The sequence below is a fragment of the Monocercomonoides exilis genome (genome assembly GCF_001643675.1).
Source record: "Monocercomonoides exilis strain PA203 chromosome Unknown scaffold1-2713096, whole genome shotgun sequence".
NCBI lineage: Eukaryota > Preaxostyla > Oxymonadida > Polymastigidae > Monocercomonoides > Monocercomonoides exilis.
In genome coordinates this window covers 1,456,798-1,479,459 of record NW_027150546.1, presented here as the reverse complement: position 1 = coordinate 1,479,459, position 22,662 = coordinate 1,456,798, and the positions used below count along the sequence as shown (strand labels likewise).

Here is a 22,662-nt window from a genome sequence, read left to right as displayed (position 1 = left end):
TTTTCAAAATGACTCAATCAATTTCAAAACTTTAAATACTGGTTCGTCGATCATAAAGATGATTGAACAAAAAATGGTGTAAGATCAATTGAAATTATGCAAATAAATATTTGTCATGGAACGATTGAATTTTTTGGAAGGTCTTGAGGGTGCAGAAAAAAGAATAACGCTTCCAACGCATATGCCAATAACTCCAGAAGAGAAAAAAAATTTTTTAATTGAAAAAGCTTGTCAAAAAAGCGAAGATCCAATTCACGGATTTTTCAGCTTGACAGGTTTCAAAAGAACAGAATTTGATATGTTGCTTCTTCTTCTTGATTACGAATTACCTCATCATCGTGGAAAGCAAAAGGCAATTCAAAATATTGACGAACAACTTTTTATTATACTCAATTTCCTTCATTTGGGCTCAACATCAATGACAGAACTTTTGACTTATCCATTTTACAAATCACATAGCTCAGTTACGCAGTTATTACACAGCATTGTTGGAAACATAAAAGATACACTTGTAAATTTACTTTTGATTTTTCGTAAAGATAAAATTAAAGAGTTGCAAGAGGTTGGTCTAATTATGGATTGCACAATTGTGCCTATTTGCAGGCCAAGTGGAAAATTGGCAGATGGAATGAAATTTTTTTCGTGGAAAACATCATTCTTACTGTGTTAAAGTTGAAATTGGAGTCAATCCAAAGAACGGATTAGCAAGCACAATCAGTAATTTTTACCCCAGAAGCGTTCATGATTATGAAATATTCAAAAATCACTATCCAACCTTCTCTAAACATCTCAAATGTTCCAAAATCATGGCAGACTCTGCCTATATGGGAGCTAAAGCAGAATTAGGAGCTATTATTACAAAACCACATGGAACACCATATTTATCGAAGCACAGGGTTATTGTGGAAAGGTTTTTTGGACGATTAAAGACTTTATTTACTGTGTTCAGAAGGAATTGGCCTATGGATATTAAAACATTTTTTTTTTTTATTTATTGTTTCAGTTTGTTTAACCAATTTTCACATTTTACACAATCCTTTAACGAAATCAGATTGCGAAGCAAACGAGTTGATTATTTACGAACTTCACACTCAATTTTATCAAAAAAAGGAAGCGAAAAAGAAAGCGAACGAGCAGTATATAGAAAGACAAAGAAAAAAAACTTAATCTTGCAAATGAAAATTCAACTTTTGAGTATTCAAAGTCAATCCAAAGAATTGGTTTGTTTTTGTTGTTACACCCATATTGTTCTTTTGAGCATGAAAAGAACATTTTAAACTTTCATATTTCCATTATTAATCATTTTGAGAAGAATCAACAGAATCAGACGACCCATTCTGTAAACTGTTTTCAAAGCATTCAGATCAAGAGAAAAAACAAAAACATTCATTATTGGATTTTGTAGAAAGAGAAGAAATAGAAATAGATGATGATACAACTTATGAATAAAAAAAGAAAAAGAAAAAAGAAACAACATCAATCTCAACGATTCTGAAAGAAATGAAGATAAGTTGAAAGAAATTGAAAGAATAAATGATGATACAAGAAGTTGCCCTTTTTCTTGGTTTCTTCCTGATCAATGGGAATCAACTCGTCTGCGGAAGTCGACTTCATCCAATCAATTTTCATTGTATTCCCCTTTGCCCCTAATAAATACACAATATTCTTCTCAAGCATCACTGAATGAAACGACAATTTCCACTCAACCATAGTCAAATACTCCAATTTCGTCTTTGCAATTAAGTTCAACTCATCATTTATTTTCTCAACAATCAGATTCTTCTCAATCTTCGGATTCAAACTTATCTCGTTCACGATCTTCTTCTTTCTCATCAAATGAAAGTCATAGTCAAACAAAATAACAATCACTATATTCAAATAACCACATGAAGGCCATTATCATCATTATCATTTGTCTTAATAAACATTCACCAATTTTCTCTCTCATTTCTCTCTTTTTAAAAAAATGAAAAAGAATTTTTAGAATTTTAAGATTTTTTCTTTTGTTTAATTTTTCAGAAAAAATTATTTAAACTTAAACTTCATTTTCATTCTTTATTATTTCATAGCCAATAAAATTTGAAGTTGAAATGAAAATATTGCAAAATGAAAAAAAATTTAAAAAAATACAATTTGAATCTTTTTTAAAGCTAAAATGGAACATTCAAAACATATTACAATATGCAAAGCTTGTGCATGTGAAAGAGAATACATCAATAATAAAAAAAGTCACAATTAAGAAAAATTGACAGAAAAAACTCAATAATTTTTAAAGATTGATCACACACATTTCTTTTTAATGATGAGCCATAATCTTTTGTTCAGTTATCATTCAAAGTTAGTGAAAAATGCACAAAAACAAAAACATGCGATCATTTTGTGTTGATCATAAAATTGCCCTTTTAACCAAAAAAAAGTTTAAAAGAATTCGAATTAGATTTAGCAAATTTGGATAAGTTGAAGGTAATCGAAATTGAGTTAACATATTTGAATTTATTGATTCTAACTAAAATATGTCTAATGAAACGTTTTGAAGAATTTGAAAAGGCGAATCCTATAGATTCGATTCATTGAATGTCACATTTTCTATATTCTGATTATCAGTGCCAACTCGCTTTTTATGAATTCGAAAATAAAACTTAAGTTGAAATATTTTTTTTCATTTCATTGAATCAAAAGACATAGCTTGATGTGAAAGAAAGATAGAGATGATTATTGTTGCAGTTATGACTTTTGTGTTTTTATAGACAAAAATTCAATATAGATATCGCATAAAATACTGGATTTCGCACAAAATACGGACAAGATCGATTTCACTATAACCGCAAGTGGATTAATTCTGACAATTTTCATCAAAATACATTCCATTAATGCAAACTTATATGATATTCAAAATTTTCAAGATAGCTTCATTTGTGCTCAGAAAAAGTAATATCAAAATTTCGGAGAAACTCAAAATCCTATTTTTCCGAAAATTTTAAAATTAATTTATTCTGAGCACAAATGAAGCTGTTTTGAAAGTTTTGTATATCAAATGAGTTTGTATCAATGAGATATATTTTGAGGAAAATTGTCAGAATCATTACTCCTGCAGTTATTGTGAAATCGATTTTGTCAGGAATTTTTTGCACAAATTGTATTTGTGTGTATCAATTAATAAATCATGTGAAAGGTAACCCAGAATATTAACTTAAAAAGTAATTTTGAATCATCACGGTTTTCCACAACTTCAAAATCTTCTTTAAATGTATCACCATTGAAAAGCATGATAGAACGTCCTGTTTCTATGTATTTGACGATAATTATTTAACTTTTCCTTTTCATATCAAATTTATTAAATGGAACAAAACATAAAAAAACTGAAAATAAATTGGAATATGAAGTTGTTTCTTTCATATTTCCTTCATAATTTTCTAATTTGATGTGTCACTTATATGCAACACATGAATGAATGTGAATTAGATTTTTATTTCTATATATATATAACAAAACAACGAGAAAATTTAGGTACCCCTATTTTCTGCATATACCAATTTTTTCTTTGAATTGAGTGATGCAATATTTTTGTGCCTTAAACAAAAAAACTTCAAAGTCAGAATTTCAAACCAGATCACAAAACAATTGAAATCAGTGAAGCCTTCTGTATAGGCTTTGAGACGTTGATTGAGAAAAGTTTAAGAAGCTTTTTGTAAAATCATGGAAAAAATGATTAGTAATAACAATCTCAATTGAATCTTTTGTTTTGTGGAAAATGAGTGAAAAAAAGCTCCATTCAAACAATAAAGTTTTTGAAACATGTTTCAATTGATCCTTTTCATTTTCATCTCATTTGTTTTCCGATAACTTTTGAAAAATAAGTACTGAATTTAATTAAAAATAAAAAACAATTGTGTGAAAGACTAATCTATTTGTTGTTTTCAGTTAAGATCTTTGAAAGAGCTTTGCAATATTAAAAAGTTAAATAATATTAACTGCTAATGCATCAAAATACTGAATTGAGTTATAAAAGAGTTTCTTTGAATTATGCAACATGAAAAAAAAAACCTTAACTCAACAATATTGAAAAGTTAAGATAAAACTACTGCAATTCTTTGAAACATCAGTGAAAATCTTTTAATTTCAAATCATCCACTTGCCTTTCAATATTTTAGTTTAATATAAATTGCAACAAGAATTATTCCAATAATAATAATTTGAGGTAAATATCTTTAATGTTTTCAAAAAAACAAATAAAACAAAAACAAAATTAAAATATCATTTATTAACAGCGCAAACTTTTGCAATCCAGAAATACTGTCAAGAGTTTGAGCATTTTGACGAAATCTCTTTGAATCAGAAACTAGACTTGTTGATAAGTCTTGGAGCACTAAACAAAAATAACATTTTTGCAAAAAAGAAGAAATAAAAACGTCAAGCAAACTTGTAAGTTTTTCTCCCCTTTCTATAACATCATCTACAGTCTTTGTAATAATGTCTTTAACCTGATTCAACTCTTTATCCAGCTCTTCAAACTGTAAACGTTGTTTAGATGTGTTATAAAATACTTTCTTTGAATCTATATGGCTGCTGAAAGCTGAAAAAGCGTTTTCCCTTGACACTACATCAACCGTTGCTCCAAAAAGACTGAAAAACTGTTGTGAAATGTCTTCCAAAAACTTCAATGCTACCACCTTTGGAAAAGACCTATCACAACAAATAAGAAATGCACATTTCTTTTCCACAAAAAGACTTATAATATTATTTGGAGAAGGGGGGATATCATTAAAAAAATATTAAAATAGTTTCTTTCAATCAAACTAGAATGTATATTCATTATCCTCAAGAACCATATGAGAGTTAAACGTTGGAGTCACTTTTTCCAATATCTTAAATGACTTATTTCGCAAATCTTCAGCTGAAATTAACAAGAAATATTGAAATAATATTTTATTCAAAACGAAAAATGTTAGTTAATCTAAATAGCATCGATAAACGCATACACAATATATCAGGAATTGCGGAACACAAAACTAATTTGTCTGAAACTCTAGAAACGACTGCAGATAAAATAGACATGACTTTATAATTATAAATATGGGTAAATTAATCAACAAATGATTTTTGTTTTTGTTTATTCATTATTTAGTTTTGCTCTCGGTGAAGAGGACACAAAGCCAAAAATCATTCGACGTGTGATTTACACTATTGCTTTGCTTTTGAAATTTTTATTGCACTTGGATTGATGAAATATAAATATTTTTGATTCTTTTCGAAATTGAATGCATCGTTAAGCCGGACAAACAACAACTTTTGAATTTTCAAAAGAAAAAACAATTCAACTTGGGCTCATCCCGATTGCAGACGAATACTCTACAACAAGTAATCTTATTGTGAGGGTGTTTTCGCCTTCAAAGTTTGAAATTTTCTTTTTGAAATACATGCCGTGAACGAAAAGTTTGAAAAGAAAAATTTTTATTTTTATGAGGCACGTTATGACAGAGAAAGATGCATTGGCTTCGGCGTTCAATTACGATTACACTTGTTCAAATTGGACAGATGGAACTGAAGCATCTGGTGTTTCTTCTGATCTTGTTGCTCTTGCAAGGCAATATTCCATTCAAGGATATTATTGTACTATTGCATACAAGATGTATGATTTGAAGCCAGGCATTTATTCTCTTTCGATGTTTTTCAACGCCTCTCGAGGAGAAGATTCAGGTTTCAAAAGAAAAATATTTTTAAATTTTTATGAATTATTTTTTTTCCATTGTACGAATACAAACAGAAAAGAAAAAGAAAGATCGAAAACCTTCTTTGGATCCATTAAATATCGATTTTGAATCTATTGCAGAAGAATATGGCATTAAAGTTGCAGTTACTCCAATTGTAGGTATGCAAACTGAAGAAAAAGTTGAAAGAAGTTCTTATAACTCACATATATTTACACATTTATTTCTAAAAATACATTTTTGGAACATTTTTAGAATCCAGCAAGCCAATTTTGGGTCTTATTGTGCTAACGACAATGTTCGTGATGTTTGGATGGGCGTTTTCTCAATGGATTTTAACAATGGACATACTGTTTATGGGGGTGTCTCTAATGCAAATCCTTCTAAATTGTATTAAAGTGTTTGCTAAAATCTCTTTTGCTATGAAGAAGAAAAGAATGAATAATATTGTGTTAGATGGATTTTGAATTTTTATTAAAATCTACAATTTTTTGATCAAATTATATTTATTGATTTATTTCTATTGGATTTCATTCACTTATCCCCTCATTTTTTTGTTTTTCTTTCCTTTCATGAATTTTTCTTACTTTTTTTCCATTTATTTTAGGAGCAAAGAGGAGAACTTCTCAATTCGGCCTTTCTTTTCGTGGGCAATTTATCTTCCTCTGATTCCGTTGGTTATCACCATTGTGCTGTGGCGGTTGAAGGACAAAGAAATTACTCGAAAAGTCAACAGAATAAGGTATCTGAAATGGAGAATTAAAATAAATAAATAAATAAATAAAAGAAGGAAAGAAAAGCAACTGTTTTAGTTTAAAATTTCCCTAATACAAAAAAAAATTGATTTTTGAACGGTTGTTTTCGAATTAATGATTCATAATGAAAAGTAGCTCATATTCATTACATTGAAAATGAAAGATTTTTATAACAAATTTTATTTTTATTTATTTCAATTTATGTAAACAGATTTGTAATTATTATTATTATTATTATTATTATTATTATTTTATTTTCACTTATAATTTTTGCATTGTCTTGCAGGTCAATCATATACATTGCTTTATTCGCATTCATAGCAACACCATCGCTGACTGCGCTACTGTCAATAGTTGACAACACAAAGCTGGATATGGGCTTGATACTCGTTGTGCTTGTGATCAACTACCTTCTCTATTTTTACTCCTACAAACGCTTCAAGACGAAGCAGGCGTTTGCCACAAAAGTGGACTTTGATGTGATGCGTGCTGAGCGGAGAAAGACGGTGATGGAGATTCTGGAGAGGGGAAGGAGGATGCAGGAAGAGAAGGAGAGGAAAGAGAGAGAGGAGCGCCGGAAGAAGCGGAACGAGCTGCGGAAGAAGTGGGAGAGGCAGCAGAAGAGACTGAGAGGAGAGCCCGTGAAGAGGAAGTGGTGGGACTTTGGTGGAGATGAAAGCTCGTCTGACAGCGACATGATTATCAATGAAGAGGATCTCTTGTCCACTGAGACTGAGACAGAATACGAAGACGATGAAGACGATGATGAAGGAGATGATAATGTGGTGGAGGAGGAAATTAGAAAGGCCAATGCAAACATTGGCTCTAAAGACGGTGAGAACAGCAAGCAGAAAATTATTGAAAGAATTGAAGAGATAAACAAGGAGTTGAAAGAGAAAAAAGAACTGTGAATCAAACATTACAATAAACCGAATATTCACTTCATATTAACAAAGTTTTCCATTTCCAATGTTTCATTATTGGCTTTATTTTATAAGCTTTTTGTTTCCTTTTTCATCTCGCAAGTCTTCATTCATTTAAAATCAAATTATCTTCAATATTTATTCGTTTGACGTTTTATCAAGAACTGCAAAGGGTAAAGAGGTTTTTGTAATTTTTATTATTGTGTTTCTATGATCATAATCATCTTTATCTGATATCACACCAAAAAAAGAAAAGAACAATTCCGGAATAGAAAATAATTATTGTATTGTGATGTTTTATAAAATTTAACATTATGATAAAACATTAAGCTTTCGCTTCATTTAATTCTTTGATTTTATGAAGTGCTTAATTAAATACAATGAAATGCTATTGCTTTTTAGGAGAAGTTTGAGTAGTTTGAGTAGTTTGAGGAGCTTTCGTGCTTTGAGAAGACGACGTCAGCTGCTTAGGGAGAGAAGGCAGAGTAAGAGATTGGATGGGCGGGAAGTGCAGAGGCGGGGCTGTCAGAAATTGGAAGTTTGGTATCTGAGAGTGTGGTGAGATTGGCGAGTGTGGAGAGTGCACCAGATTGCCCATGCCCATCCCCATCCGAAACGAAAAAGGAGAAGATGTTGACCGAAAAGCTTGAGGAGAGCTTGGCGAGTGGATGGTAGGGATTGCAAAGGCAGGCGGAGAGTCATCGTCTACTGGGTTCTCGCGCTGCAGAGAAAGAGGGGTCGACGCAAGTGCTGATTGGCCAAGTGGATGTTGGAGTGAAGAAGAAGAAGAAGAAGAAGAAGATGATGATGAATTAGAAACTGGGATAGACAAGGAAGAGAAGGCAGGAGCAGACGAAGAGGAAGATGGATTCAAAGAGGATGTCACAACCGATGCAGCTACTGCTGCGGTCGACAAATGAGCAGCCGAAAGAGGGCGGAAGTTGAGATGAGCAGTGGGAGAGCTTGGCGGCGAGCGCACAGCCGAATACGAAGAAGACACAGCCGATGGAGAAGTCGATGAAGCGAAGAGGAGAGGCGCTGGATGCTCGTCGTCAGAGAAGTTCTGAGGGAGTGGGGCCATCTGCTGCATTGAAGGAGAGTTCGTATGCACATTCACAGGCCATGTGGCTGAAGGGGAAGGGGATGAGGGCTGAGGGCCAATGTCAGCAATATCGAGATGTGAGGTTGGGAAGGGGGATTCAGGTGAGGGAGAAGATAAGCAGACATTTGGTGAGTTGAGATGAGTAACGGTTGCGAGATGGGAAATTGAGGGAGAGGTGGAAGTGACACCTTGTTTGTGGGAAGGAGAGAAAGAAGGAGAAGAAGGAGGAGTGTGAAGATGGGTTTCCTTTGCTGAGATGTTAGCGTGGTGCTGTCTTGGCGGTGAAGGAGGTGGAACGTGAGGTCTTTTGGGTGATTGAGAAGTGGATGATGATTGTAATGGCACTTTTGGAGAGGTCGATGAAACGTTGATTGACTTTGCGTGTTCTTGACTTGAGAAATTTGCTTCAGAAACTGTTAACTTTGATTTTTCAACTGTAACCTTTTTGTTACTCGTTTTTTCATTTGCAGATGGCGTTGTCTCTGTTATAGATGTTGATGCTGGCTGTTTATCAGAAGAAGTTTCTTCTGTTTTGACATGCTTTCTGGTTGACTGAGCAGACTCTGCAATTTTGCTCTGTTGTGCAAGTTTGTTTGCAATCACTTTTCCAATTTCAGAATCTTCTATAAGAGACAAATCATTGCTAAAGTCTTCTGATTGACTGATATCTCCAGAATTAGATAGTTCTTTGTCTTCTTTTTCGATGCTTTCATCGAATGCTTCAGAATGCTTTCTTTTTGTCGGCTTTGGCTCGATTTCATCCAATTTGTTTGATTTCAAGTGACCTTTATTGTCATGTCCCTTTGTTACTCTAATATTTTGCCTCTCTTCATCAACAGCATCTTCTTTCAACAATTCAGATGATGCGTTTCTTTCAATACAACCATTAACTCGCTCGTCTTCATTGTCATCAGCAGAAAGTGAAGAAGACAACGAATTGCTCTTCAAAGAGAGGCTGGATGCCATCTTTTTCAGCTTCTTCTTTTCGAGCACCAGATGAGGAACACTCATGTGGGGAAGATGGATTGGGGTTAGCTTATGAACATATGGCTTGATAGTCAATGTGTGATGATCCACTTCCAATGCTGATGGAGAAGAGGAAGGTGCAATTGAGGAAGCAGCAACAGAAGAAGAAGAAACTGCTGTTGAATCAACAGCCAAATTGCTTCGACTTTCAGATTTAGCAGGAGAAGCAACAGGAGATGGAGGAGTGCTAACAGCCGATGCAGAATCATCACACACTTCCATCTTTCTCTGAGGAGGTGTTTTTGGAGTGCGAGCTGATCCAGTTGAAGAAGAAGAAGAAGAAGAAGAGCGAAGAGATGCAAAAGCATCATCGTCATCTTCTTCTTCGTTGTTCTGCTGCAATTTTGAGTCCAAGTTTCTGGTAAGCGACAAAAGCAACTCTTCTTCGCTTTCTCCCTCCTCAACTTTGCTGCTCTCGGCAATTGAATCCATTCCATTGTTAGTTTTGTCTAAATTATTGATCAATGAGCCATTTGATCTTCCATCCACTTCATTCTTTCTCCTCTTTGTTTTCTCCTCTTCAAAGCTGACATGCTTCCCAACTCTCTCTGAATCTGCCAATGCTTCTTCTCTCTCTCTCCTTTCCTCTTTCCCTTCTTCATTCTTCGCAAAATGCATCGCAGCCTCCTTTCGACTCATCGTTTTGCGGCTGACTGAATTCTGATTGTCTTTCTTGCTGCTTCTGCTTTTTGCGGGATGGGAGCCAAAGATCAGATCCAACTCTGCCTCAAACGTCTCATCCTCGCCAACTTCATCAAACTGCCCGATTTCTGAGTCAACAGCATTGTTATTACCATTGCTGGAAGATGCTGCTGATGTTGATACACTTTGTTCTGTTGCCGGATGGAAAGACGAATGCGAAAGATTGCCCAAAGAAAACGACAAGTTACCATTCGAATTTGTTTGATACGCTCCTTTTGCATCTGCATTCGACGCAGACGAACCCAAAAATGAGAAGGGACCAGAAAATGTCCGAGGCATCTGAGGAATTGGCGTGTCTTGCCTCGCCTTGTTGCTTCCGGTCAGCGCTTTCAGTTTCAGTTTGATTGGAGTCGACTGCTGGCTTTGGGCTTTTGGGGTTGTTGTGATTGAATTTGTCACTTCTGCTGTTTTGAACTTCTTTGAGTCGGATGCGAGGTGATTATACGAAGAAATAGCATTTTCTTCTTCTCCTCCTTCTTCATTCTCTCCTTCTTCTCCTTTGGTTCTATTTCCATTTTGCAGTTTTGACATATTGCTTTCCATTTCTTCGTTTCGTTTTTCTCCGAATTCCTCTTCTTTCTTCTTTCTGCCATTCTTCTTCACTCCTTCCTCATCTTCTTCTTTCTCATCCTCAGTTGGAAGAGTCTTCTTTTTATGCCAAGAACTCCTTCTTTTTCCCAAAAGGAACGCATCAACATCTTCTTCCCCTTCCTCTTCTTCCACTTTCGTTTCATCATCATCATCTTCTTCTTCTTCATCGTCTTCAATATCAAAATCTTCACTCCCAAGTCCAAACGATTTCTTGCCTTTCTTCTTCGACAGCTGATGGCGCCTCTCAGACTCATCCTCCTTCAGCTTCTCACTCTCGTCGAAGTCTTCCTGCTTCCTCTTCCTCTTCTTGTGCTGCACATCAAATTCATCTGTCTCCTTCTCGTTTCTCGCGCCATAAAGAGACAGCTGAACTTTCTTGCTTGTTGATTTGTCTTCTTTGTGGGCAGCATTCGACCCTGCTGCTACTGCTGCTGCTATGGATGATGACAAGCTTTTATTTTGCTGAGAAATCGAATACAACCCTCTTTGCTTCTCTCCTTCCTCTTTCGAAGAAGCAGAAGCAGAAGTATTGTTCTTATTGGGAACAACACTTTGCTCGTCATTAAGATCCGACAGATCTTCCAAGTCAGACAGATCTGAGTGATCGACAAAGGCTGACCAGCTGTTTGAGACTGCCTTGCTCATCTTCACTCTCCCTGGCTGTCTTTGCAAGCCATTAGACAAGCTGCCATTGATATCGTCTTTCTCTGCACTGTCTGCCAAAAGCGGCTGCGAAAAAATGAAGTCGAACTCTTCTTCCGTCTTGTCGCCCATCGGAAATGTCCTCGCTGGAATGGGCGTGCCCTTTCTGCCTGTGCCAACAGCGGTGCTGGAGATGAGGGAAGACGCAGGTGCAAATGATGGCATTGAGCCAACTCCACCACTGCCATTTCCACTGCCAGCAGAAGCAGAGCTCACTCCTGCTTGCCCCTTTTGAGACACTTTCATTGCCCATCCTATGGCTGTGCTTTCCTGACTCTCCTTCTCCTCCTTCTTTGCATCTTGATCCATTTTCCCCTTTCCCACGCCTTTCCTCATTGTCTGCAAGCTGTATTCACTTCTATTCTCCTGTCCTTCATAGTCCACATTCTCATCCACACTTTTTCCTTTCCATTCCTCCTCATCTGCTTCTCCTGCCCCTTCTGTCATCAGCGGAAGTGGTTCCACTTTTCTCGCTGTCATCCTCTCCAAATACGACAAAACGCCCATTGAACCGCTGCTGCTGCTGCTCTTGCTCTGAAGAGTGTCATTTGCCACAGCTTCGCCCAGCTGCTGGAAGAGAAGAGACAAAATTGGATCATTTCTGGCCTCAATCAGCAGAAGCAGCTCGGCTCGGCTGTAGATGCCTCGGTCGTTGCGGAGAGTGAACTTGAATGGCTCTTTCGGTAAAATGGAGGAAGTGTTTCGAGAAGAAGAAGGAGAAGAAGGAAAGGAAGAAGAGGATGATGATAGCATGGATGGATATGTTTGTGCATTGGACGAATAGAAAGCAGATGATTGATTGACTTGTGTGTCTGCCATGTTTCTTGCACACTGTCTTTTGAGATGTGGAAGCGGCTGTTCAAAAGAAGGCGAGTCAGAAATCTCATCCAATGGAATGTGCTGGCTGTTCAGACTGTTGCTTCCTTCTTCATCGGAAGATGAGTCATGCTTTGATTGAATGCCATTGCCTTCTGATAGAATGCTTCGTGATTGAGAAGAAGAAGACGAAGAAGAAGAAGAGATATCAGATTTTCGAAGAGGAGATGAAGAGAAAGAAGAAGAGTGATTGTTGGATAGAAGCGAATGTGAATGTGATTGCGTACGAGAATGTGAATGTGTTGATTTACTTCCATGAGACAATGAAGAAGAAGAAGAAGAAGAAGAGGAGGAGGAGGAGGAAGATGAAGAAGGGGATGATGATGACGAAGAAGGCGAAGATGCCCCAGGCAATATTGTTTCATCCTTTCCACTTGCAGACATCAGCTGCACCTGCTCCCTCAAAGTCGTCCCTGAATTCTCCAGCTGTTTGCTCAGATCCTCCGAAAGTGCAACATACCTTTTCATCAAATACGCTCTGAATCTCTTCTTTGCTGGTAGTGTATTCACAGTGTTCATAATAGACAGCAGAGAAGACAAGAAGAGCGAGTCCCTCCCTTCTTCATCGAGGACAGTGGTGAGCAGGTGGGGCACAAGCCCTGCGGCTAATATTTGTGCCTCTTCGTCTTTGCGGCTGACAGACAGGACTGTTCGAAGGAGATTGCACACTTCAATGCCCACTGAACGGGTGGTGTAGACAGAGGCAGAAGAAGAGAGAGAAGAAGAAGAAGAAGAAGAAGAAGAAGAAGAAGAAGAAGAAGAAGAAGAAGAAGAATTAGAAAGAGGAAATGAGAAAGGAGGAAGCAGAGAAGCCTGAGAGCGAAGCAAAGAAGCTGTGTTCTGTCGCATGGCTGAGAGGATGTGGGATGGGTGGAGAAGAGCAAGGATGCGATGGTACATGAAGTTCTTGCTCATGAAGAGGAGGGTGGGGCGATAGTGTGCTTGGACAAGATTGGACAGAAGGAAGATGAGTTTGTTCAGTGTGAAGAGAGAAGGGAGAGGGACACGTGACATTAAGGAAGAAGAGGAGGAAGAGGAAGAGGAGGAGGAAGAAGAGGATGGAGAAGAAGGAGGAGAAAGAAGAGAAGGAGATGTTGGGAACGAAGAAGAAGAAGAAGAAGAACAGTAAGATGAAGCAGAAAGCAAAAGTGAAAGAGAAGAAAGAATTTGATGGGCAGAGGTGTTTTTAGAATCAGCAAACAGACCAGTTGCGATGATCGAAGAAGAAAACGAAGAAGACGACGATGGAGATGCATTCAGTATATTCACAACCATTTTTGATAGAAATCTGTCATCATCATTCACAATGAAGGGAAGATTAGCGAATACTGGCTCATTTGTATTATTGTTATACTTATTTTTGTTATCTTTTTTACTTAAAATTTCTGTTTTTTTAGAAATTTCCCCATTTTTACTGTTTGTTCCCCACATATTAGATTCACTTTTAGTATTAACAGTATTCTCTATAACACCCTCATTCATCGAATTTTGTTTATTTTCCACATCTTTTCCGTTATTTCCCTTATTTCCATTGCTTTCTCTATCTTCTCTATCATCTCTATTTTCATCCTCGTTCTGTTCAACTTCTCTTTTTGGACTTCTTCCAAACAGTCTTTTCATAAACCTCACTGACTTTTCCAGTGTCATTCCTTTTATAACAAGAGAGCGAGACACAATTGTCGGCTTCCACAACACAACTTCTGATGATTCATCAGTCAAAGATGATGAGGAAGAAGAAGAAGAAGAAGAAGAAGAAGAATTGTCTTCTTCCTCTTTCATTGAACCACAATTTGCATTTTGCTTAGCTTTTCCGTTGAAAGAATGTTCACCATGATTGTTGTGATCAATATCATCATCATCATCATCATCATCATCTTCTTCTTCTTCTTCCTCATCGCTATCCTCATCAACTTCATCAAAATCAGCATCTGCCCATTTCCCTTTCTTCTTTCCCTTCTTCTTCTTCTCCTCTCTCTCTCTCTCCTTCTCCTTCATCGCTCTCTTATTCTGTGTATATAAACTGCTCTTCCTCAATATACGTCTTCTGAGTCCATCTGCAATCATTGTGTCTGTCTCTATGCGCGGCACAGCCAGCAAAGGAGCAAAAACCGCATGTGCAAATGAATTGAAGGAGATGGAGTGGCTGATACGAGAAGAAGGAGAAGGAGATGGAGAAGAAGGAGATGGGGAAGGAGAGAAGGGAGAGAAGGAGGAGGAAGATGTAGAAGAAGATGATGATGAAGAGGAAGAAGAAGAAGGCAACATCTGCATAGAAGAATTATTTGGATAGCAAAGGAATGAGCGAGAGAACTGCTGAGGACTTGAGAAGAAGAAGGTGTCTATCAAATTGTTGCCTGCCTCACTGCCCAGCAGAATAGAGACAGTCGAATACAAAAGAATGGACAGCCCTTCGTCTTCTTCTGAATGGAGACGGCCACAGATTGTGTTGAGGAAACAGTAGAGAGGCTGAGAAGAAGAGAGAAGAAAATTATTAAGTAATAATAATAATTATAATAATATAGACAGAAAATTGAATAATAGAAAAAGTGATTGAGTATATTAGATTGCAGCACAAGAACATAGCAAGAATATTATTAAGAATGTTATGAATATCAAATTAACTAATTAATTAATAAAACCTCGTCTTCAATGATTGATCTTCTCACCAGTGATCCAGATATGCACAAACACGTTCTGAATATCTCAGTTGCAATAATCCTGATATTTAGCAGTGGATGCTCAATGTTCGTTCCCAATGCATCCAAAATGAAGAACTTGTCAAAGCAGAGTGACATAAATTCATCAATCACCTGCTGAATGTCATCTGAGTACGCTGCTGCACCTCTGCCTTCTGCTCCTTCTGCGAAATCATTCAGAAGATTTGCTCCTTCTCCTCCTCCTCCTCCTTCTTCTTTCTGTATTTCTGTCCCAGAAAAGTAACCCCCTCTTTCTTCTTCTTCGCCCATTCCATTTCTTAATCCATCATCATCTCCTTCTCCATTCATTTTTTGTTTTATTCCTTCTTCTTCTTCTTCTTTCGCTTCTTCAGCACCCATCTTGTCCATCTGAATAGCAGCTGACCGCAGCATAAGAACTTGTGCCTCGAAGTTGCGGACAATCAGACAGAGTTCGAGAAGAGTGTTGAGAGACTCTACACGACGAGTGAGGATGGGGATGGAAGGAGGAGGGGGAGGTGGTGGTGGTGGAGGAAGGGGAGAAGAAGAGGAAGAGGAAGAAGAAGAGGAAGATGAAGAAGAAGAGGAAGATGAAGAAGAAGGTGATGTGGAGAGTGAAGAAGAAGAATCAGTAGAAGAAGAAGATGATGATGAAGATGGTTGTTGAGTGTGAGTGTATGATTGGATGTCTGAAAGAGAAGGGTTGTGTGGATTGGATGAAGTGAGCAGTGAAGTGGGTGACTGATGCATTGTGAAGAGATCAGGAGAAGACTGAGGATGAAGCTGAAGTGAAATGCTGCTGTTGAATGAAGACGAGGAAGAAGAGGAAGAAGAAAGAGAAGAAGAAGAAAGAGAAGAAGAAGATGATGAAAATGTAGTGGAAGGAAGAGAAGTTGAGAGAGAAGAAGAAGAAGAAGAAGAAGAAGAAGAAGCAGTGAAAAATGAATCATTGTCTGATGGATGAGAGGAAGAGCGGGTGTAGAAAGGCAGAAGCTCAGCAGTTGAAGGCAGAGAAGAAGGGATTTCTTCATCGAAATAGTCATCTGACATGAAGAGATTGGAAGAAAGTGGGTCAGAAGAAGAAGAAGAAGAAGGAGAAGAAGAGGAGGAGGAGGAGGAAGAAGAAGAAGAATAAATAGGAGAAGAATCTAAATTCCCATCAGATGAATTACTGTCTGTGAGAAGTGAGTGATTGTGAGTGGGTGATGATATTGTGAAGTTTGGAGAAGTCGGAGGAGAAACAGAGCTGTCAATAGAAGACACACTATTTTGTGGGGAAGGGTTATTGTTCAATGAGAGGTTAGATGAGGAGGAGAAGGAAGAAGAAGAAGAAGAAGAAGAAGAAGAAGAAGAGGAGGAGGAGGAGGATGAAGATGATGAAGATGATGATTGTGCAGAGTAAATAGGCCCTTCTTTCATTAATTGTTGTTCATTGAGCACAGACTGGCTGTCCTTCATGAATGAATCTTGTATTTCATCATTATTAGCTGTATACACATTGTTAGCATCATTAATGTTGATATATGGATTGCTATCAATCAAAAGACTTTGCTCGTTTTTCGTTCCATTTTCTTCATTTTCTCCTCTTTCTCTGTTTTCATTCTCTTCCTTGTTTGTTTCATTGCTTTCTCCATAATTCATCGCATATGCTGTTATAACCCCTTCCATTTCTCCATCTGCTGCATCTTGTCCTTGTACATTCATATTGCCATTTCCGCCATTCTCTTCAAATGTATTCAACTTTTCTGCATTCTCCTTCTCCTTTTCTTTCTCCTTCTCCTTCTCTTTCTCTTTCTCCTGCAAAGTCTTCCTCAGACTCATCTCTTCCTCATAAATCGTCTTCTGCCTCATCCACTCCTTCAGCAATCGAATCTCCACCTCTTCTTCACTCGGAACATTCTTCGTCTTCTTCGTCTTCTTCTTCTCTATTGGCTGAAGAAGAGTTGATGATGCTGTTGCTGATAATGAGGAGGAGGAGGAGGAGAAAGAAGAAGAAGAAGAAGATGATGATGATGATGACGATGATGACATAACAGTTTCATTTGTTTTTATCTCATGTGCTTCACTTTTAATCGAAGAATGTTTAACATCCTTCTTCAAAAACTCAATCATCGCCTCAATGAGTCTTGGATGCCTCGTGAAAAAGCTGATGATTTGTGTCTTGTTCTGATCTTTGATGTCCTCCAGCTTGTCATTCACTGCATCATCGATCATCCGTGGCAAGATCACCCCTTTCAAATAGTCTATCTGATAATTGCACTCCAGCAGCTCCACAACCCCTGCTAGTTCGGATTTTATGCCAGAAAACTTCATCCCGTCAGCCCGACTGTACACACGCTGCTTCTCTTTCACAGGCTCTTTCTTCGCTTTTCGTTTTGCTTTGGATTTTTGAGCGGATTGTGAGTGATGTGAAGAATCTTTTGGTTTTCTCTTTGAATTGACTGTTGCATCTGTCTTTTGATCATTTTCATTGCTCTTCATTTCCTTTCTGAAATTTTCTTTCTTTTTCTCTTTTCCTTCTTTATTGTTTCCATTTTCTTCATTTTCTTTCTCTTTTTCTTTCACTTTCTCATCCTCTGGTTCTTTGTCAAGCTCATCTTCCGCATCAAGTGAACCTTCACTCAATTTCCAAGTGGAACTATCTTCATCATCTTCTTCCCCTTCCTCTTCTTCCTCATCATCCTCTTCCTCATCCTCCTCCTCATTCTCTTCACGAGAATTCATTTCGCCTTCTTCTTCTTCTTCTTCTTCTTCCTCATCCCCATCGTCTTCATCAATACCACCCAGAGTCAACCCCCCAATCCCCACGCTCATCCCCATCTTTGTCCCAAACTTTGTCATCGCTTTTTTCTCCTTTTGTCGCTTCTTTTCTGTCATTTCCTTTGCAATTCTGAGTTTTTTCTTCAGTTCGTTGCTTTCTTTCTCCTTCTTTTCCATTTTATCCACCACTTCTAATAGAATCTTTGGTATGTGCACCCTCGTCTCACTCTCCAAATACCGCCGATGCTCAATCCGCCTCGCCCCAAGCGTCGGGTCGTATTCCAGGCACGATATGATGTCCAGCGTCATCTGCTCGTCTTTGATTATGGAGCACAGCAACGGCTTGCTGTTTGTGTTGATAATCATTCGAATAATACGGAATATTGAATGGAAATATGGAAGATTTCTCATCTTTTTTTCATCAAGGCTTTTTCTAACAGAAATAATTTCGCTGATGAGGTTCGTTGTTGTTGCCATCTTTGTAAGGCGAAAGTTTCCAACAGGATCTTGGCAGGATGAAAAAAGAAGACATTCTACATCACCCAGCGTTTCAGCAGAAATTGGGGGAAGCTCAATTTCTGTATTCATTAAAATGAAAGCCTGTATCGTATTCCATATTTTTTGAAAACCGTCCGGTGTTGCGAAGCTTAATGAGTAGTCCTTTTTTTCTTTTGGCTCAGTCCACACAATTACACTACCTAAATTTCGAAAGCAAAATAGCATTAGCAAAACATAGCGTTACAACACAAATAATTTGTGAATGATACACAACGAAAAAATGAATTTTAAAAATACAAGTTATGAAACAAGTGCGTGAAAAAAAACATAAATTATTATGCAGACTTCCCTCCTTCTGGTAGGCATTTTTATCTGATATAATCGGAAATTTATACTGTGGCTTTATTGATTTATCGTCTTCATAAAAGCATATATTCTGTATTTGTGATTTTTCACGGATTATAGCACAAAAGAATTATCAATTAATATAAAAAGAATTAAGCAAAAATCAAAACAAAAATTGTAATTTCATAAATTTAAATATTCGCAGAAAATAAGTTATAAACGGAAAAATAAAAAGAAATGAAGTTTTCTATGGAATAGGAGTCAGAAAAATATATTTCATACATCATCAATAACGGCAGCATATCCTGTTCCTATTACTGTCCATAGCCCTGAATAATTTGTTTCAAATAATCGCGCTTTAAATTTGACACTTATGCTGTTCATATGAACACCAAAAGGAGAGGAGAAAGTGGGGCTATGATGTGTCTTCGAAAATTATATGATATATAATGGTTGCGGGATTTGATCATCGATTGATTTGCCAAAATGGATTTTCGTTTTTTCATGAAACAAGAACGTGCAAAGATTCAAACAACTCCTTTATTAACACAAAATGAGGTCTTTTTTCTTTTTCTTTTCTTTTTTTTATTTTAATATAAATCAAATTCTTCGACTTGTTCAATTGTTTTGTTTTTGCTAAATGGTTTTATTAATAAATAAATTCATTTAAAATCTTTTAAGTTTCAAGCATCCATCGCACAGCAAATTGCAAAATAATTTTTAAATATAAATTTCTTGCAAAAAAATGGAAAATTCCACTCATCAATAATAATTCAACTCTTTACACAATGAGAAATGAATAAACTACACAAACATTAAAAAAATAAGATAACAACTCAATGTTCGGCTTGAAGCCGAATTTTTCATGAAAGTGGCATAATTAATCGGTATCATTAAATTAAAGCAACGATACAACAAAAGAAATTTCAATATCATGTTATAGATTTTAAAGAAAGTTGACTATAATGTAGAATAAGAAAGAAATACTACACATGATACACATATATAACCAACAAAAAAATAAAAATAATAATACCCCTACGAATCATAAGTTTTCACCGTTCTCTGAAAAAACAACATAATCACAATGAAGAGTAAGTGGCAGGTGCAGTTGATGTACGAGAGGACAATCCAGTCTGGCGAGAGTGACGATGCTTGTGGCTGTGCTGATGAGGGCGGTAATGACGCTGGATGGGTGTTGAAGTCACTTTCTTGTTTGGCGAGTGCTGATAGGAATCTTCAAAATTCACACTGACATGTGGTTGCTCAAGGCTATTCAGAGAAACATAATCAGAACAATTATGTGTGTTTGATAGCAGAATATTTTCAGGCTGTGGAATTGCAGAAACAACTGGTCGCAATCGGATGGACTTCACTGCAAAATACATAAAAGTGGATAGAAAAGCGATCATTGGAAATGGAGTAAATAAAACTTCAAGCAAGGAAGATTGTAGAATTGGCTTGTAACTGTTGAATATATGCGTATTTTTCCAAAAAAAAAAAAAAAAAAACAGATACATCAAATCATAAAATGTGGTGGAAATGTATTAAACTTTAATTAAAATGTATTTGGTATACCAATTATTTTCATTATTCCTGCATTCGATGATTCCAGGATTGTGGAAATTAAACAACAGATGTATCCCGAAAAGTTGAATTGAATTATGAATAACAAAAAGAATAAATGCGCAATCCAGTACAATGAGCATCACATAGAAAGCGCATAACCTATCAGACAAAAATCTATACTCCGTTTGAAGAATACGCTTTCGGATAATTACAAATGATATTGTCATTGCAATGGAAAGCACCAACATAATTGCATGGAAAATTAGATCAAACAATATCCTTATCAAAATCCATGTTTTTGACATTGATACCGCAGAACGCAACGACGATATAACAGATCCAAAAAATGTCAGAATCACAAACGCAACAACTGTTAAACTCAGGAAACGTTTAATCCATTTCTTTTTCAAATGAGCCAAAATTGTAGCATTTCCAATCCAAAAAAATAACAGAGACCATAACCAAAATCGAAAAAATCCAGGCATAATTTCACATGTTATCATTCCCGATACAATAGAAAACGGAAGTGGAACGAAAGCTACGAAATTATTCATTAAACATGAAACCAATAGGAATATTAAAATCAGAATTTTTATCCAGCTTTTTTGAGAAGATTTTTGAGAAAACTCAAAGATCAATTGAGTGCTCCCAAGCAAGAGACACGCTAAATACGCGATAATCATAAAACAAACTGGCCAAGATCCTTCTCCATACAGATCTAAAAAAGCTCTTCATTTCTAATCTTATGAATTAATAATTCTGTTCAAACTTGGACAATCAATGATCAATGCTTCTTGCGCATATTTACGCATCAATGATTGTATTTTTAACTCAAATAATAAAAAGCCATTTTAATGGGTTCCTGAATCAAAAATGATATAATCTAATTTTGAAATCACTTGAAAAGACTATTTGCAATAGCACAAAAAGTTAACAATTTATTATTCAACTTTTTATTTTATTTGCTTATTATTATTATTTTTTTTTTTTTTTTTTGAAAAAAAAGGACAAATCGTTCTATTGACATCAGTTGAAAACTTTCTTTCACTTTTTAATCCACAATAAATAACAGAATCCGATAATATCAAATTTGGAAATTTAAAATAACTATTTTTTTTCAAAAAAATGAAATGAGATAATCCAAAAACAAATATCAAAAATCATATATAAAATCAATCCGTTAGAATGATGGAAAAGATTCATCCAAAGTACTTTGTTAAAAATATAAATTAAATTAAATTAAATTAAACCCAATATAAAGTGAGTCAAAGCGAGAGAGTTTTCCATTCGAAAACAGCATCGTGCGCTCATTGACAAAACAAAAAGCAATAACACCCGTAACATTGGTGTTGAGTGATTTGCTTTGCAATCAAACAAAAAAAATGAAAACTTCACTTATATGCTTTCAAAATCAAACTCATATCTTATTAAAAATAAGATAATGAGAAAAATAAAATAATAATAATAATAATAAATAAAATAAAATTAGACAAAAAAAAAGTTAAGCAAATTAACTCTCTTTTCGAAATATTATTGAAAAATCAAATTTATATCACAATACAGAAAGATCCAATTCGAACGTTTTATCATTTTGAAATTTCAATTATGTAAATAACTATTAAAAATTTATATAAATAAAAGTTTTAAAAGGCAAAGAAAATAAATAAATAAATCAAAATAAAAAAAATCAACATCAAAAAGAAAGAAAGAAAAAATCAACAAATTCAATAAGAAAATGAAAAAGAAAAAAAAAAAAAAAGAAAGAAAGAAAAAACATTTTTTTTTCAAATGAAACAGATCGAAACAGAAAATTTATATGCCAAAAATAGAAACTCAAACAAAGACGCATCCATTATATATTAAAAGTTTACGATAGTTCAGATAAAATCAAAAGTTACTAACATTAAAACAAATACTAATAAAGATTTATTTTATTAATTGGCAAGCAAATTAAACAAACAAATGAATTTATAGTTCTATTTATAGAATGTTCATTTTCACTGACAAAAAAGGAAATAATAGCGCTGTCTTCAATATCCACTTTAATATTCACAGTTTCTTTCGCTTCATATTCTGTTTTCGTGAATCTCCTATCGTCCATCAAATAATAATGCCATTCAGTTCAGATGCAAAGCAGAATTTCACTCTGTTTGAAATAAAAAAACAAGAAATCCTTTTCTTTCCAAATATCAAAAAAAAAAAGTTTTCCAATCAAAATTATTCTTCAGACTTTGCTCGTTTTTCAATTATCTTCAGTCTAATATGAGTGTTCCTTTCTGTTGTGTCCATTCAATCATCATTCATAACAAATCAATTTGATTCCAATTAATTCCAAAAAATTTAGGCAATTCAATTATTTATCGTTTAAGAATGACTACAAAGCATCGTCAAACAAAACAGAACACAAAGTTGCAACATTGCAACATCAAA

At 35.6% G+C, this 22,662-nt stretch overlaps 4 protein-coding genes across 4 annotated transcripts; 1 reads left to right on the top strand and 3 right to left on the bottom strand.

Moving 5' to 3' along the window:
• Nucleotides 1-3,872: 3,872 nt before the first annotated feature.
• MONOS_5447 (Vesicle transport protein Sec22B) lies at nt 3,873-5,068 on the bottom strand. The gene is made up of 5 exons (XM_067875594.1): nt 4,980-5,068; nt 4,798-4,894; nt 4,421-4,728; nt 4,276-4,366; nt 3,873-4,206 (listed from the first exon to the last, which is right to left on the bottom strand). The coding sequence occupies exons 1-5, from the start codon at nt 5,053-5,055 to the stop codon at nt 4,140-4,142; spliced, it is 639 nt and encodes a 212-aa protein (XP_067736388.1). The 5' UTR covers nt 5,056-5,068; the 3' UTR covers nt 3,873-4,139.
• Nucleotides 5,069-5,084: 16 nt separating this feature from the next.
• MONOS_5448 (uncharacterized protein) lies at nt 5,085-7,641 on the top strand. Its single transcript, XM_067875595.1, has 7 exons — nt 5,085-5,169; nt 5,272-5,392; nt 5,444-5,697; nt 5,765-5,869; nt 5,964-6,108; nt 6,316-6,450; nt 6,750-7,641. The coding sequence occupies exons 1-7, from the start codon at nt 5,094-5,096 to the stop codon at nt 7,372-7,374; spliced, it is 1,461 nt and encodes a 486-aa protein (XP_067736387.1). The 5' UTR covers nt 5,085-5,093; the 3' UTR covers nt 7,375-7,641.
• Nucleotides 7,642-7,650: 9 nt separating this feature from the next.
• On the bottom strand, nt 7,651-19,255 carry MONOS_5449 (uncharacterized protein). The gene is made up of 4 exons (XM_067875596.1): nt 18,946-19,255; nt 18,664-18,754; nt 15,025-18,518; nt 7,651-14,851 (listed from the first exon to the last, which is right to left on the bottom strand). Exons 1-4 carry the CDS (start codon nt 19,045-19,047, stop codon nt 7,775-7,777), a joined length of 10,764 nt encoding a protein of 3,587 aa, XP_067736386.1. The 5' UTR covers nt 19,048-19,255; the 3' UTR covers nt 7,651-7,774.
• A 107-nt stretch (nt 19,256-19,362) lies between these two features.
• Nucleotides 19,363-21,085, bottom strand: MONOS_16885 (uncharacterized protein). The gene is made up of 3 exons (XM_067869755.1): nt 21,002-21,085; nt 20,242-20,950; nt 19,363-20,130 (listed from the first exon to the last, which is right to left on the bottom strand). Exons 1-3 carry the CDS (start codon nt 21,042-21,044, stop codon nt 19,746-19,748), a joined length of 1,137 nt encoding a protein of 378 aa, XP_067736385.1. The 5' UTR covers nt 21,045-21,085; the 3' UTR covers nt 19,363-19,745.
• Between the last annotated feature and the right edge of the window lie 1,577 nt (nt 21,086-22,662).

Coding starts and splice junctions, on each gene's coding strand:
- MONOS_5447 (XM_067875594.1), bottom strand. CDS start 5,055: ATGTCTATTTTATCTGCAGTCGTTTCTAGAGTTTCAGACAAATTAGTT. Junction 4,729..4,797: donor GATAATGAATATACATTCTA/GTTTGATTGAAA, acceptor TAATATTATAAG/TCTTTTTGTGGAAAAGAAAT. Junction 4,367..4,420: donor AAGGGGAGAAAAACTTACAA/GTTTGCTTGACG, acceptor ATTTTTGTTTAG/TGCTCCAAGACTTATCAACA.
- MONOS_5448 (XM_067875595.1), top strand. CDS start 5,094: ATGATTTTTGTTTTTGTTTATTCATTATTTAGTTTTGCTCTCGGTGAA. Junction 5,170..5,271: donor AAAGCCAAAAATCATTCGAC/GTGTGATTTACA, acceptor TGCATCGTTAAG/CCGGACAAACAACAACTTTT. Junction 6,451..6,749: donor CGAAAAGTCAACAGAATAAG/GTATCTGAAATG, acceptor ATTGTCTTGCAG/GTCAATCATATACATTGCTT.
- MONOS_5449 (XM_067875596.1), bottom strand. CDS start 19,047: ATGAACAGCATAAGTGTCAAATTTAAAGCGCGATTATTTGAAACAAAT. Junction 18,519..18,663: donor TGCCTACCAGAAGGAGGGAA/GTCTGCATAATA, acceptor TTCGAAATTTAG/GTAGTGTAATTGTGTGGACT. Junction 14,852..15,024: donor GATCAATCATTGAAGACGAG/GTTTTATTAATT, acceptor TCTTCTTCTCAG/CCTCTCTACTGTTTCCTCAA.
- MONOS_16885 (XM_067869755.1), bottom strand. CDS start 21,044: ATGCGTAAATATGCGCAAGAAGCATTGATCATTGATTGTCCAA. Junction 20,951..21,001: donor ATTGATCATTGATTGTCCAA/GTTTGAACAGAA, acceptor GAGCTTTTTTAG/ATCTGTATGGAGAAGGATCT. Junction 20,131..20,241: donor AGGAATAATGAAAATAATTG/GTATACCAAATA, acceptor TATATTCAACAG/TTACAAGCCAATTCTACAAT.